The sequence below is a fragment of the Ochlerotatus camptorhynchus genome, unplaced genomic scaffold, assembly GCF_037179485.1.
Source record: "Ochlerotatus camptorhynchus isolate MF236.1 unplaced genomic scaffold, CSIRO-AGI_Acam_v1.1 ptg000251l, whole genome shotgun sequence".
NCBI classification, from domain to species: Eukaryota; Metazoa; Arthropoda; class Insecta; order Diptera; family Culicidae; genus Ochlerotatus; species Ochlerotatus camptorhynchus.
Window position 1 is genome coordinate 2,474,745 of NW_027040741.1, and position 16,585 is coordinate 2,491,329.

Sequence of the window (16,585 nt, forward strand, 5' to 3'; positions counted from 1 at the left end):
CACTCTTCAATATTATGAAACTATGAGATATAATAATAATAATAGTTTTTTATGTAAGATGCAAGAAGAGGAGGTAAAGTTTGTATAGGACACATAAATCCTGTCAATTTTGCATTCACAGGGTCACAATTAGCTATTTTAGCTGTAATGAGATATTTCAATGAGTTAATACCCTTCGTTATAACTAATAGCTAATAGCTAACACTTTAATAGCTAACACTCTAATAGCTAACACTCTGGAAGTGACATTGACAGGTTTTATGTCCTACACAAGCTTTACCTCCTCTTCTTGTATCTTACATATAAAAATTATTATTTCAACATCCCATAGTTTCATAATTTCTAAAAGTAGCATTTTAGCTGTAATGAAATTTTTCAGCCCTGATTGTAAAAATGTAAAAATACGAAGTTTTCCTTTCCGTCTTAGAAGAAAATTTGAAAATTTCGAAAGAATTTATTCGAAAATGATGCAAATTGCAGCCGCCGTGGATGCAGAAACGTACCGCAAATTAAATGGTAATTGTTTTGCATTTTGTTTTATTTGATGCTTGATGTAACTGTTTTTCAGTTTTTGGTTTATTAATCCTAAAGAAAAAACGAAAAGACACGAAATATTTGCCCATTTGTGTATTTTTGACTCATTTTCCTATATTTTGGATTCTATGGAAATGAGTAGAAATAACTCATCAACAAGTACCTCGCCATTTCACTCAAAATTTAGTTCTGGCAATGTTACTAAATTTAGAGAAGATCCGGTTGTAATGAAATTGAGTGAGTTTTCACTAAATTTTGAGTAGCCATGAACGAGCGTGCACACCCGTTCTAATTACAACGCGTTCAAGATGCATTTTGCCGAAGAGGTGTTGCGGATTTATCATCGGCGTGACATAAATTTATTCGGCGGCGTGGACAATTTTACTGTGGCGGCGCGCCGGTTCAATTTCATCGGCGGCGGCGGCGTATGAAAATCGTCGGCGGCGGCGGCGTGGCGTGGCGGCGCACAGGTCTAGCAGTAAGCAGTCACTCGTAGCAATTTGTTGTAGTTGGAGAATTTGGTGACAAACAGATCGACAAATGATGGATTGTCGGCGGCTGGAACAGCTGTTGCGCATAACTTTCGTGTGTCTGGGATGCTTTTATGGTCTGCTGTGTTGATTGGTTGCTGGATTGGCCAACATTCTTTGTCGAGTGCCAACCATTGAGGTCCCTTCCACCAAAGTGCGTCGTGTAGGAGATCTTCTGCTGGTAATCCTCGAGAGATGTGGTCGGCTGGATTCTGCTGCCCCGCTACGTGATTCCAACTACAATTTTGTGTCGCAAGTTGAATCTTCGAGACACGGTTTGCAACGAAGGTAGTCCATGTCGATGGTGTAGAATTGAGCCAACAGATAACTATAGTTGAATCCACCCAGAAGTACGTATCGGTTGCGAGTTTCAACGATGCAGCCACTTTCTCGTAAAGCTGAGCAGCAAGAAGAGCTCCGCAGAGCTCAAGACGAAGAATACTCTGTTGCTTTAACGGAGCAACTTTCGATTTTGCGGTTAACAGTGCAGTTTTGGTTTCGCCGGTGGAGTTGGAGGATCGGATGTAGCAACAGGCTCCATATGCATTCTCCGATGCATCAGAGAAAAAGTGCAGCTGAATAGAAGAAGGTTTTGGGCAGAGAATGAAACGTTCGATGCGAAGTGCGTTCAGTAGTGGTAGTTGAGCCATGTAGTCGAGCCATCGTTCCTTGATGGGCGTTGGGAGTTCTTGATCCCAACCCCAAATCAGTCCATCGTTGGTCTTTAGAGTCCACAAAGCTTGCATAAACAGCTTCGCTGTTGTGATGACGGGTCCCACCAGGCCAAGTGGGTCAAAAAGGCGAGCTATTTGGGAAAGAGCAATGCGTTTGGTGAGTGGGGTGTTATCGGTCGTTGGTGTATCAATCTTGTATCGGAGATGGTCGGTCGTTGGTTCCCAGTGCAATCCTAGACTTTTAATGCACTGATCACGGTCTAGATCCACGGACGTCTTTAGGGCACGGTTGTCTTGAGGAACATCTTCTAGAACGGCTTCTTCGTTTGAGGCCCATTTCCGCAGTTCGAACCCTCCCCTGCCGAGAAGAGATTCCAACTGCTTTCGTAGTGTGATAGCTTCTTCTACTGTGTCCGCTCCGGAAAATAAATCGTCCACGTAGAAATCTTTTCGAAGAATACCGGCAGCTTCTGGAAAATCGTGCTGCTCGTCGTCCGCCAGTTGCTGGAGCACGCGTGTGGCAAGAAATGGTGCGCTGGCGGTACCGTAAGTAACGGTTTTTAATTTATATGTCTGCAGAGGGGAATCAGGCGATGGACTCCATACGATGTGCTGTAGGTTGTTGCTACGTTGGTCTGTTAAGATCTGTCGATACATCTGTTTCACGTCAGCGTTGAGCAGAATAGGGCGGATTCTGGATCGCATTGTTATCGACCTTAGTTCTTCTTGCACTATGGGTCCGACCATGAGTGCGTCGTTTAAGGATGGCCCATTCGATGTGCGACAAGACGCGTCGAAAACCACGCGTACCTTAGTGGTCGTACTGTCTGCTCGTATAACGGCATGATGAGGCAAATGGTAGGAACGATGTTGCGATTGGTAGTCTGGTACCAGCTCCATATGGCCTAGCTGAAAGTACTCGTCCATGAACGCTCGGTACTGGTTGCCTAGTTCGTCGTTCTTAGCGAGCTGACCTTGTAGTAGACGAAAGCGACGAATAGCTGTGCGACGATTGTCACCGAGATTGGAGAGAACATCTTCCTTTATTGGTAGAGATACGACATAGCGACCTTCGGGAGTTCTAGAGACTGTCCGACGAAAGTGCTCTTCGCATGCAGATTCTTCCACAGAGTAGCAGGTACTGGCGTTATCTTCTTCGATGGTCCAAAATCTTTCCATTAAGCGATGAAGATCGGTGACTGTTGCGACGTTAGCGATGACGGGATTTGTCGAACGGGTATCGGTTGTCTTTCCAGATACAACCCAGCCTAGGACAGAATTGACCAGATTCGGTAGAGACTCACCAAGCTCAATCCGACCGGACACTTTGAAGAGGTCAAAGAAGATTTCTGCCCCCAATACGAGTTGGACGGGTCTTTTATCGTAGAACGACGGGTCTGCAAGCTGAATTCCTTGGGGGATTTCCCAGGAAGAGGTGTCTACAGATGCTGACGGCAGGTTTACTGTAACCTTCGGGAGGATCAAGAATTCCACAGCGGTAGAATAATCACAGGTGCGTGAACGAATAGTAGATTGGAGTTTGTGACGAGCATACGTTGAGGATTGTCCGATACCAGCAATCGGAACGTGGATCTTGGTGCGTTTGGCCTTCATCTGCTGGGCGAGAGATTCAGTCATAAAGCAGCACTCACTTCCCGAATCGAGGAGTGCTCTGGCGACGTGGTTGGTTCCATTGTCGTCGACAAGGACGACCACGGCAGTTGCGAGCAGGACGCTTTTCTCCTTCAATGTAGAAGACGAACAGCTTACGGGTTCAGTAACGGCTGAGGCAGAGCTTCTCGGTTGTTCTTCGCATACAGGGATAGAAGAAACTTTCGGTTGAGCGGTGTCGGCAGTCCTGGAGTTCACAGCGACTGGAGCTTCGGTGGGGCAGAGTTGAGTATGGTGGCGATTTCTACACTTGCGGCAAGTACTGGAGGAGGGGCAGTCACGCGTTTGGTGGCCCTTTCGTAAACAATTGCGGCATAGTTGGTGGCGACGGACATCTCTTTCCTTATCTTCTACCGACATTTTCGAGAAAACTGCGCATTGATACAAAGGATGATGATCGGAACAGACGAGACACTTGCGATAGTTCTGCTGGCTGGCTCCATGGCTGGTGACGGGACGCTGAACAGGCTTCTTTGTGTAAGTTGACGGAGGAGGTTCAGTTGTCTTGTTGATCGACTGTAGAACCGTGACTCTTCGTTGAATGAAAGCCGTTAGGTCAGTGAAGGTGATCTGATTCTTCGTCGATGAGAATTCTTCCCAGTCACGTCGAGTGGTGTTGTCGAGCCTTATGCTGAGCATTCGTATCAGAAGTATGTCCCAGAATTCGGTCCTTTCTCCCAACTGTTTCAGTACTCTCACATTTGCTTCGAACTTCTCAACGAGTGAGTGTAACTCCGTCGCTGAATCCCTTTTCAGCGAGGGAAATTCAAAGAGCGAATCTACGTACGACTGTTTCAGTCTTGCAGAGTTCTGATAATGTTCTGTCAACAACTTCCAGGCGACCTGGTAATTGTCAGCGCTGATCGTGATGGTTTGTATAAGCTTGAGGGCATCTCCGGATAAGGAAGATGTATATTGGATAGTTCGTGCGACGAGTGGACGAGTGAGACAAATAGGTCGTGGAAGTTCAACCAGCTATCGAGTTGACCAGAGAAAACAGGTAGCTTCACGTCGGGTAGTCGAACGCAAGACGATTGTAGAGGTGGTTGCGCATTTGAACGAGGGCTAGGTGACTGTACCAAAGCAGGTGATTTATTGACCGAAAGCAAGAACCCCTTCACACGGTAGTAGGTTGACTCAAAATCAGTACGGACTTTCAGGTACTGGTCTACAGCGGCCTCATCCACCGTTTCCAGATCCACTTGCACCGCGTTAACCTCCTTCCAGAGCTTCACCAGGTGCTCCAAACGCACCGGGACTTGACAGGCATCCGTTTCTTCGTTGTATTCGTCCACGAACATTTTGATCAGGTTGAATGACGTCAGCAGGCTCTTCAGGCGCGTCTTGAGGCCTTTAATGCGTCGTTCCGTAGACATCGTAGACGTAACGATGGCGAAAATGAAGAAGAGAACGGATCTGCAAAGCGGAAGACCGCGTAGCTCAAAAGGGCAGGGGTATTGGATTTGGAAAGGTAATTACCTTGTAAAGGCAATTCGAATGCCTTGTATGAATGTTCTAGAACAGCTAACCTCCTTGACACGTGACTGGCGTCGATACAGCGGGTCCAATGAAGATTCCGGGCTGGCGGACAAGCGGAGTTCACGCTAATCCGGCTCGAAGGACCAATGTCGATAACCACAGCGGATTGAGATAATAATTTCGGAGGATCTTCACTTATTTCTTCTTAATTCACAGTTCAATTTATTTTCATTAACTTTAAACTAATTAACTTTAAACTAATTAACTTTACTTAAATTTATTTCAATTTCACTTTGTATTTTATGAAATTCTCACTGTCCAATTTTTGTCGTCTCAACCACTCGGCACTGATGATAAGGGCTCCGTCTATATGATGGTAGAACAACCAAAGAGGTTTATTTATGCTGCGGCGGTTCCTTATATAGCTGTCAGTTAACGGAAGAAAGAGAAGGAACAGTCGGAACTGCACAAACGTCAATAAACGCACAGTTCTGCTGCACGGTCGATCCCATAATCGATGAACGGGGAGTGGTAGTTTGATGGCGAGATTGATGATCGATGATGCCCACTGACGTATAGGTGTCTCTGCTCGCATATGCGAACAACAAGCTTATATACATATATATACAGTCATTTCATAGCAGACGATATAGTGGTTTTCAGAATTTCGTAAAAATTGGTTGTTTTGTTCCTTATTGCAAAATATTAGACCTGTATTTTTTTTTTGTCATAAGGGTGACCAGTTTCATCTTGGATGGTCCAAAGAGTTGATTTTTTAAATGACTTTAATGAGTCGTTTCAAATATCATCGATTTCAAAGATCAAAATATCGAATGAAAGGTAGTTAAAAATACTTTTAAGGAAAAATATAATGATATTTAATATTGGAATTTTGTATTCAAAAACATTGATTGTAGGGGAAATGGCTCTAATGTTGGGCCCATCGCTAAAAATCTGCTATTTATCAATTTTATCTAGATGAACGCGTCATTGGGACGGTACTAATGGATATTTTTGGTTGCTATTGAAAATTTAGTCGATTGCTGAATTTATGTATGGGCCCAGATTAGGGACACTTAGGCCGACATTACATATATTTCCCCTATTTAGTTTTTATGGTTTTCATGGTTTGTTGACAGAGGGCGCAATATGTTTTCTATTTTTCCTTGAAAAATTAGGCACGTTTTTTTAATGGGTGCAAACCTTCATATCACGCGTTCTCATTGACTTCGTTCGGTAGCTTTTCAACTAAAGTATCGTACCAAACGCATAATTGACTTGTTAACTCTGAAATCATAGATTTATTTGAAGTTTTCTGCTCGATAGGCCCAAAATGGACGATTTTTTTGGTTCAGGACCAATGAATTTCGTGGATGACCCTATTTTTGCCAATTGATCAGCTTTTTCGTTTCCTTCGATTTCACAATGACCAGGAACCCAAGGTTAACCGTATTTCGAGAGGACAGTTGCTGTAATAGTTTAGTACATTCCCACACCAGTTTTGACGTGTATGTTTTTGATTTCAAAGCAACCAGCGCCGCTTGACTAGCTGAACAAATGCATATATTCGCATTTGTATAGTTCTTTTAAATGCAAATCGCTGCACATTCTAAGATGGCATAAATTTCAGCTTTCAATACTGTCGGCCATTTTCCCATGGACACCGAGAAATTAACCCCAGGGCCGGTAATACCAGCCCCGACCATATTATCTTGTTTCGAGCCATCTGTATAACAAAAATTAATGATCCAGGACTAATATTCCGTCTTCCTGCACCCCAGTCAACGCGAGTCACATCAGGAACTTGGAAATTATGGTTGAAAAAATGTCGCTTTAGCATACAATCTTCGTTCATCAATATTAATGGACTTATCTGAGACTCTTTTAGAATGCTCAAATGTCCAATAAGATCTCTTTGCCGAGATTCAGTTAACTGAGGTCTCGTCTAATGAACATAAATTTTGCTGAGATCTCAGTAAAAATAAATGCCGAGCCTGCTCTCGGCAAAAAAAATCTAAGTGTGTAGATCACTTTTCACTGTATCCAGTTGAATAAAAGGATGAGTAAAGCATCTAAAGTTGTAGAGGGAGTACTAAGCATTGCTCCAGTTATGGAAATAGTAGCAAGCCTTTGTAGCTTGTTTAGTTTGACTTGTGCCGTTTGTTGCTTAGTTTTCGGCCACCGTACTTTAACTATAGTCGAGTATATCCAGTGTATCATATTTGGCTTCAGACCCTATTTTTTTCCAAACGTTGTTTTGCAGGTCCAAAAAGCATTCATATTTGTCGATCAATATGTTTGTTCCAGCAGACTTTACTATCTAAAGTTACTCCTAAAAACCTAGTTTAAGATCAGTGATAGAGATTTTACGTCTTTTAGTAAAAGGTACAATTCAATCTTTGCACCACGATAGTGTGAATGTTAATGCTTTTTGCATTGTGTCGAAAACAACTTTATCGAATTGTTCACGGACTATAGACAATATATGACAATATCATCCGCAAACCCAATTATTTCGAATCCTTGGTGCTTTAGTTTTAAAAGAAGGTCATCAACAACTAGAGACCACAGAAGGGGAGAATGAACACTTCCTTGAGGACAGCCTTTTACAGCTGTTACTTTTACTAATGAATCTCCTAGATTATCTGATCTTTCTCTTTTGGATAGCATTTCTACAACCCAGTTGATTATGTTTTTATTAAAACCACTATTTCTCATGGCGCTTATCATCGACGTGAAAGATGCATTATCAAATGCACCTTCAATTTCAAGAACCTTTAGAAGTAGAAAGTCCTTAGCAGCAAAGGATTTTTCTATTTTATTAATGAGAGTATGAAGAGCTGTTATTGTAAACTAGCCTGACTGGAAAGCAAATTGTGTCTTACATAATGGTTTTCTAAGAAGTATTTCTGATTTAACATATTCATCTATGAGTTTTTCCATTAATTTCAAAAGTATTGATGACAGGCTTATTGGTCTAAATGATTTTGGTGAGGATTAATCTCTTTTGTTCGCCTTTGATATGAACACCACTCGGACTTGTCTCCATTTTTTGGGATGAATCCCAATAAGAAACTGTACTTAAACAATTTAATTAAAACAGGAATTATTATAGATTTACAATTTTTAATATGTGCTGGAAAAATTCCATCTGGGCCAGGGGATCTAAAAGAACTAAAAGAATCTATCGCCCATTCAATTCTAGAGTTTGTAAATATTCTAATGGCAAAGTTTTCAGCCTCTTCATTTGACACTTCTAGCCCCGTAGTGAGACATTTGTTTCGGTAGATCTATCACGTTCACCACAGTCTGAAGATGTGGCATTTTGCATGCAATCATGATTTTGTAGTTGATTATCAGTAGGAAGGGACTCTCTCTGGAAAATGGGTTTGCATAATCAGTTTCAGAGTTTCATTTGAGTTTTCAGTCAAATGTCCGTCAGTCTTTTTGAGAGTTCCGAGACCGTTAGAATGATCTTTTGAGAGAACTTTTTGAAGTCTTGCAGTTTTAGGAGTGCTTTTTTTATCTTTCCGCTTCTTATATTGAGACCAGTTTGAAGTAAATTTTGTACGGTTGAATAGTTTCCTAGCTTTATTCCGTAGTTTTCCTAATCTATCATTCCACCAGGAAACATCTCTATTGATCGAGCGCTCCTTTGTAGGACAACTGGAATTGTAAGCCTGATTCATATCAGTTATTAAGTCATTTGCAACTTTATCCAGCTTTGTAATGCACACTTAAAAATAACTATTTTTACCCATCTTTGACGTAAATTATGGACCGTAAATAAACATGTCATGTAAAATCAAGTGTTCCCAAACCGAAACATACGCAACTCGATGAAAAGTACGATTGATTGAATTTATTTTATCGTTTCTTTCAACTGATTCTTATGTTATTTGGGCCGCTTGCATGTGTCGGTCTCAGGGCATGGAAATTTACATGACTTTTTGGTAGTGTGTGGTATCAATATTATTGAAAAATGGGTTCATGTTGACTCTTCATATTTGTGCTCTATAGTTCCCAATTTGTTTTACGAGGATCTTTATAAACCTCCATTCAGTATATCATTAGCCTTAAATTCAAACATAATTTGTTTATGATCAAATACAGAAATCTCGTCTGATACATGCCAATTTACTATTCGATCAGAAAGTATTGAACTACAAATAGTAAGGTCCAAAACTTTTTCGCTTATCGCATTAACAAATGTCGGGGAGTTCCCTTTGTTACATATGTCAATATTATGTTGTGAAATGAAATCAAATAGACACTCACCCCTTTTGTTGATTCCGGAGCTGCTCCATATCGTATGATGAGCGTTTGCATCACATCCGATGATTAAAGCCTTTTTTTGACTTCTGCAGTGAGAGGCGAACGCTGCAACTTCTGGAGGAGGAGCATTTTCAATATCGCCAAGAAAATAAGCGGATTTTATCTGGCACACATTCACCTATCTCTATATGTGCTTCCAAAGTAATCTTAGCTACAATGGGCTTGTTGGTCATTGTCATAGCAACCACACTTTTTTTTCAGAATTTGGACAACTAGAACCAAAGTTAAATTGATATAAGTGAAATTTCTTATTCTTACATAGTAATTCTATAGTCTTCTTCAATATTCACCATTTTTTTTAACAGACTAATATTTTGAGGTAATGAATCAAACGAGAACTGTAACACTTTTTTTAAATGAAGCCCCTACTGTGTATGCGTAGACTTTACTAGAATTTACGGAAGTGCTTTAAAATTTGAAAGAAAAAATTATTTGAAACAGTGTACACCAATTCAGCTGCTTGTCAAAAATTTAAAAAATTAACAATTTCTGCTAAACCTGAGATTTAGTTTGGGGAAACAATGCAGTACAACTAAGACCGCAGATTAACCCTATATTAACTATAGACCGAGCTGTAGAGCCACATCTCTAGAGCCGTATGTATGGGCTTGTAGGTATGCGCGGAGCACTTGGTACAAAGAAACTCTCAAACACTGTATTACGTCATGAAACTGAATCACTTGGACGCGTAACTGCAGCATAATGTAATATGAAATCATTAGCAGACTGCATGTTAACATTGTGGGGCTTGCCTAAGCTCAGCCAGTAAAGGCACAGCTACAAAGCATGACCATGCTGGGTTCGATTCCCGGTCCGGTCTAGGCATTTTTCGGGTTGAAAAATTCCTCGATTTCCCTGAGCATAGAGTAGAGTCCCTGGTAGAGGCATCCAATGCCCTCAATTAATAAGTGTGGAAGTGCATCTAAAACACTAAGCTGTGAGCACGCAATAAGCTAATATGCGATAAGCAATAAGCTTGAAATGCGAAGAATATAAAGAAGAAGAAGAAGATTAACATTGTACGTAAAACAATAGTTTTGTCATTCTAATTTGACTATGTTCTATGTATCACGATGTCGAGTCAAGCTAATTTCTCAAATTAAAAGAATACGAGGATTATCGAAGAGATTAAGCCCTATATGTTCAGTCTATAACTATGTAATTCCAAAATTGATTACGTATATTAATTTGCTTCCTGTCAGACTAGGCAGTTATTCGCATTAGTGTAGGGCCATGCATTAAAATGAACAAATTACACCTGTGGAAATATGGAAAGAAAAAGTTAACTTAAGCAGCATAGACTTCATAAGCAATTTTAAAACCTGATGATGCAACAATTCGGAAAAGCAAAAAAAAAAGTGAACAGTCATTGTCAGCATATTGAACTTCATCATCAGACCAAGAAAAGGATGAAAAATAAATCAAGATCGAGAGCAGTTCAAGCACTTCTGCACGATGATTATTTCAATAGCTTGCGGTGATTACCACGGTCCTTCCAGCACGTTTTGGAGAGGCGTGTGATCAAATTATAGATATGAAGCTCCATTCGCAGACACCAGACGAATGCCAACCCGCGAGCACCGACAGCAAAAGGCCAGACCGAAGAGGATTACTCAAATAATACTTCTGAATCTCATTCTTTCTTATTTGCTGTCGATTCGTGGAAATAAACATATCATTAGGCTTCTGACCGGCAACGAAACGGATTCGTTCCGGGACATCATCCGTGACCACTTCGATGGTGTGTCGTGTCAGACGGACCAAAATGGTTCGAGAGACGATTTCTTATTTGTCAACTATTTCGCCATTTTTTTGTCGCATACTGTCGGTTCTGTCGACAGTCGTCCTACCCATTAAATATAAGTGGAAATCTATTACGCTTGAGATGATCCGGATGTGACCGCTCGGGTAGAAGAGTGCGTATTCTTCGCCCACGAACCCTATTGGAACAGGCAGGGGTGCCATATTTGAATATATCGCTTCATCTTCAACGTGCGCAGCAGTGTCTCTGAGATCATGCATCCCACGTGTTTTCTTATGGTGACTCTAGAGGCTAGAGAGTGATTTACACGATAAATTTTCATAGTGATGTCTCTTCCGTACGGTCGGTCGCACCTTGTCCGAATAGCTGTTCATTCATAAATTTGTTGTGGAACAACTTTACGAAGCACGATAAATCAATCAATGCACTTTGTCAACCATCTGTCAGAGCTGCCGTTCTTCGTTCAAAGGATTGCCATACACGTATCGTTGCAACTAAATTAGCCATTTAGCTGCAACAAGGAGACAACAAGTGACAATCTTTGCGTGTGGATTGAAAAGCGAAAGTGTTCTTGAAAAGTTCTCAGTCTACGCGAGCAAACTTTGTATCATGCTAAACATGGCCGGTCCAGGGCTCATAGAACTATAATTGCCACTTGAGACCATAGACAAATGGGTACAATTTTTAAAAAGTACTGAATCATAGCTCCCCATTCAGTCTGAGAACCCCCCGCGTAGCTGAGTCTATCCTTGAGACAATTTCCAGTTGAAATTATCGACAGTCTGTGAAACAACCAACAGCAGTAGCAGCAGTGGCAAGTGCTCGCCAGACCATGAGATGAGAACATCGTACGCACCCGTACCCTGTGTTATTAAATCACTTGGCAAGCACATTAATTTATATACAAATTAATTAATACAAGAGTCGAGGTATTAGACTCTCCCCTACCACACACCGGTTGGCAACCAGCCACCGGTCAAATGAGATCAACTGTTTCGACTTAAGTATCAAAAGGTGGATTGCAGGAGGCGTTAATTTGCAACTGAGCTGGAGAGCTTCGGCGGTGCCATTAATTACAGTTCGGTTCTTGCTCCGACTGCTGTCAATCGCAATTGACCTGTAGCCACAGCGGTAGTCACGGAATGATGGTGTCGTAGTATACCGTTCCCCATTGCAAATAAACAGGGTCTCACTCAATCAAGATTATAACCTGCAACGTCGTGATTGGATCTGGTGCAGATAGCAACCGAAGATAAGTGTCATTAGCGCTATCTGATGCGGTCTGGGAATTAGTGTAATACATGTGAGTATGTCACATCGGCTGATTGAACGGTGGTTGCTCTTTAGTAGAAAACTAGTTCAAGGAGTTTGAATTCAAGTTGTTCCTCGTTATGTACTATTTTTTCTATGAAGGAAATTAAAAAAAACATTAAAAAATGCAATATTCAAATGTACGCCATAAATTCATTGAAAAACATGTGAAAAACAAACAAACGTTTTTATTCACCGTCTGAAGTTTGAAGTTTTCCTCAAGACAGACGTTAAGTTTGCAAACATACTTTTGAATATAAAAACCAATAAATGATCCATAAAATATTGGAAAACGTTCCATAACAAAAAACATCCAAATGATCCATTTCAATATGATCCATATTTTATGTAAAATTTAGCAACACAACTGTAAAAATGTGCCCTAGATTTCTAAAGAATGAGCATTGAAATTGTACGAATTACCCATAAATACATTTCAATTGATCCATAACACATTCAACAGTGAACCTTAAACTAAAGAAAGTGATTCATAGAAAATCAAGTTTGCGCACTTAACAATATAGCCATGTTCGAATTAATGAAAGCAACTTCCTCAGAGCAGTCTCGTTTTGGACAGCTTGAAGCTGAAATAGATTGTATTAAACTAATATAAAATCCAAACCAATGCTTATAATAAAACCTATTTCAGCTTCAAGCTGTCCAAAATGAGACTGCTCTGAGGAAGTTACTTTCATTAATCCGAACATTCTTGAAGAACAACATCGGGTATAACCTCAAAATGTCAGAGGGATCAACACCACCGTTGAGTGAAGAACAGAACAGCGATCCAAACTGTACGCTTTGTGAAGGCCATGAACACGTAGATGATATGGTCCAGTGTGATGTCTGCGATTTCTCGAAGTGCACAAATATGCTGAAGGTGCCAAAAGGAACCAAGAATTTTGTCCCAAAGAAACCACCTAGCAGAAAGAATAGTGCGAGGAGTGATTCTGGATCCGAATCTGGAAAAGGAAGTACCAATGAGGTCAGACTGGAGGAATCCTTAGACCAGTTGTAGCAGGAGAAAAGCGCAAATGATAAAGCGCTGGAGTAAGAGAAATTCCTCCATGAAAAGCGATAGGAGGCTGAGCGGGAGATTTTACAAACCAAGTGTTATCTTCCGTCACTCTTTCAACAAAGATTTTGCTAGATTTAGGATTAAGGGATTCAATTGTTATTTTAATTAGGCACGCCAACGATGTAGAATGAGCTACTTACTGGTTACTCGGGGTAAATCAAGTAGGGTAAATTATGGCTTCGGCACCCATTGACTGTTTTCGGCAACCGAAATTGAAACGTTAATTTCACTGTATTTTCCCATCAAAACTCTTCGTTGAATGTATTAAGCCGATTCCTTACCTTTTAAGCTTCAATCTGATTACATTTTTACGACTGTGCAATCCTGTTATCCCATATTTTTCTTTAAATTATATATACACACTACAAAATACGGCTGATTTCGAGTTGCCGATAATAGAACAGCTGGTTAACACGCAGTTCAAATGGAAAGGGTGCCGAAGAAAAAGAGACTGCCAACAATAGTCACACTCACCTGAGAAGTTTGGAGCGTTGTAAAAATATGTTCAGCCCGTTTTGATCAATTCTGTCGATTGGAATTGGTAGAACACCAAGCAGCAGATAAATGTCAACAAACAAACCTGTCATGTATATGTGTGACGCTGAGAAATCGCTAATAGAAGTTCGGACGCTGCTTAGATTGACGAGAATACGTAAATTCCCCCATATAGCGTTTAGGAACAAATTGTAGATTACCAGATTTTAGGATCAAATTGTAGTATCTAGATTAAGCAAATATAGGGTTATTAAATTCAATATTTTCACGAATTCCACCTCCAACTAACCTATCCAACCTATTCACGTTTCGGACACGTTTATTAATTTTGATCCATAAACCATGAAAAATTGCTCCATTACTGCGTAACTACTTAGATTTACTGTCCTGCCGTGTTTTTTTTAGGTAGAGGTGCGGAACGATGGTCAAGCGTGTAGAATTAGCTTCCAAACGAAGCTTCTATAATAATTTTCTTAAGAAAATATGGAAAATAAATCTTAATTTTATTGATCATACCTAGGGTAGGTATTCCAGTTATTGATAGACGTTCCTATTATGGTGTGTTCCGATTATAGTCTATGGGATATACATATGTATTTCATGTTTTGGACCCTTTTTTTAATTTGATCCATAAACCTTGGAAAATTGCTATATCAAGTTTACTGTTCTGCCCGTGTTTTTTTTTTTTGCGGAACGATGGGCCAGCGTCTAGAATAAGCTTCTTACAGAAGTTCCTAAATGAAGCTTCCATAGGAAGCTTCTTAAGAATATTATTATAGAATCTTCTTTTGGAAGCTAATTCTAGACTCTTGCCCGTCGCTTCGCACCTCTACCTAAAATACACGGGCAGGACAATAAATCTAATGAGATATGCAGTAGAGCAATTTTTCAAGGTTTATGGATCAAAATTAAACAAAAAATAGTGTCCTAAACATGAATAATTACGTCTGATTTAAAGATCATACCTATATTTTTAAGTGCGCAAATTTGATTTTTTATGGATCACTTTCTTTAGTTTAAGGTTCATTGCTGAATGTTTTATGGATCAATTGTAATATTTTTATGGGTAATTCGTAAAATTTCAATGCTCATCCTTAAGCAATTAGGCGGTACATTTTTACAATTGTATTCCTCAATTTTACATAAAATAATGATAATAGGGGAAACGCACCAGTATTGATCATGTTCCTATTTTGGCCACCTTTTGACGATATTTCACGTTGTTTACAATTTTGAGATGTTCAGTTGCATTCAGTTTATTGGTACAAATCATATTCATCGGTGTACATAAACATTTCGACCACAAAATGCACGAATATTGTAATTTAATCGGTTTTCTGAGGTGTGGCCAAAACAGGAAACTATGGCCAATACTGGTACACTTCCCCTATTGATATTTTTTATGGATCATCCACACTTTTTTAGGGATTTTCTCTGATGTTTTATGGATCATTTGGATGTTATTTATGGAACGTTTTTGAATATTTTATGGATCGTTTTATCAGTTTTAAAGGTGCCTACTCAGGGCTGCCGTTAAGTTTTTGTTGAGAGTTGAGACGCATAAGGCCAACGTAAATGATTTTCATCCAGCGCTGCTGCTTATTGTCGAACCCAGGTCAAATTACTGTTGACATTCATGATTTCCTTGATTCCTTATTGAGCACCTACTGCATCTGCTAACATGTCCTGTCGGGTTCCAATCCATTGCATGAATGAAGATTTCGTTTACACTCCTTTGTAGTGTGTGGCCAACCCACCTCTACTTAATTTCTAGAACTTCTGTTGCTAACGAATTCTATTGGCATTGTCGATGGATAACGAATAATGTGCCGCAAGCAACTGTTGAATTTTTGACACCTTTTTTTCCCGGTTTTTTCACTAAACCTTTCAATTTTTAAACATGAATACTCAAACTTTTCGCTCTGAATGATTTTTATTCAGAATAGGTAGGATAAAGAAAATGATAGTGTTTATCCCCTCCTAGACTCCGGTTGTCATATATGATATATGGTATATACCATTCCATCGTGCAGTTCCAGGTCAAATGATACCCTGATGCTCCCATCCAACCCAGTATTTATTTATATGAAGTAAATATATGTAATGTAGAAATGAAATATATCAGAACATAAAACATATCATATTTGAATAAAAATACGTTTATGTGAATAAAATAGTTGCTATGATATGATAGATGCAATGAAAATAATAAATATTGTACATATAAAAAGATGCAGCTCTAGGGAGACAGCTCAGCTCACAATAAAAGGGTGATGTAAGACTAAAATGTCAAGCTTATATTAATCAAATAAATAGCTTCAACTCGAATAAAATTTAATATTCACTCCTTATAATAATGGTGAAAAGTGAATAAAGAAAGAATTAAAATATATTTATCTTCAAAGTGTTTTTTTTTATGTTACTTCATACGCGAAGTTAACGATTTTCAGAGTTGGTTGGAAATGCTAACATGAAGCTTTAGTGTGATGATTTATTAGCTAGAGAATGATCTTTAGAAGAGTGTAGGTGGATAGTTCCGTTAGAGTACGGCAGTATGAAAATTGAATAGAAGTTGAAAATGAGCGAAGGGCCATTAAAGCGACAGTTTTACAAGGTAGACGCACATTTTTGCCTAGCCCGTACGATGTACGCGGGGACTTGAAGTATGTCTCCAAGTCCACAGGCGTCAGTTGAAAAGGAATCACTCCACTACCTG

General features: G+C 39.8%; 2 protein-coding genes across 3 annotated transcripts in view; both read right to left on the bottom strand.

Annotated features, from left to right (window-relative positions):
• Positions 1-16,585, bottom strand: part of Cad99C (cadherin-99C) — a 396,119-nt gene that overhangs the window by 273,548 nt on the left and 105,986 nt on the right. The window lies entirely within an intron of this gene.
• On the bottom strand, positions 1,007-4,785 carry LOC135704944 (uncharacterized). The gene is made up of 2 exons (XM_065226485.1): positions 4,435-4,785; positions 1,007-4,384 (listed from the first exon to the last, which is right to left on the bottom strand). The coding sequence occupies exons 1-2, from the start codon at positions 4,783-4,785 to the stop codon at positions 1,007-1,009; spliced, it is 3,729 nt and encodes a 1,242-aa protein (XP_065082557.1).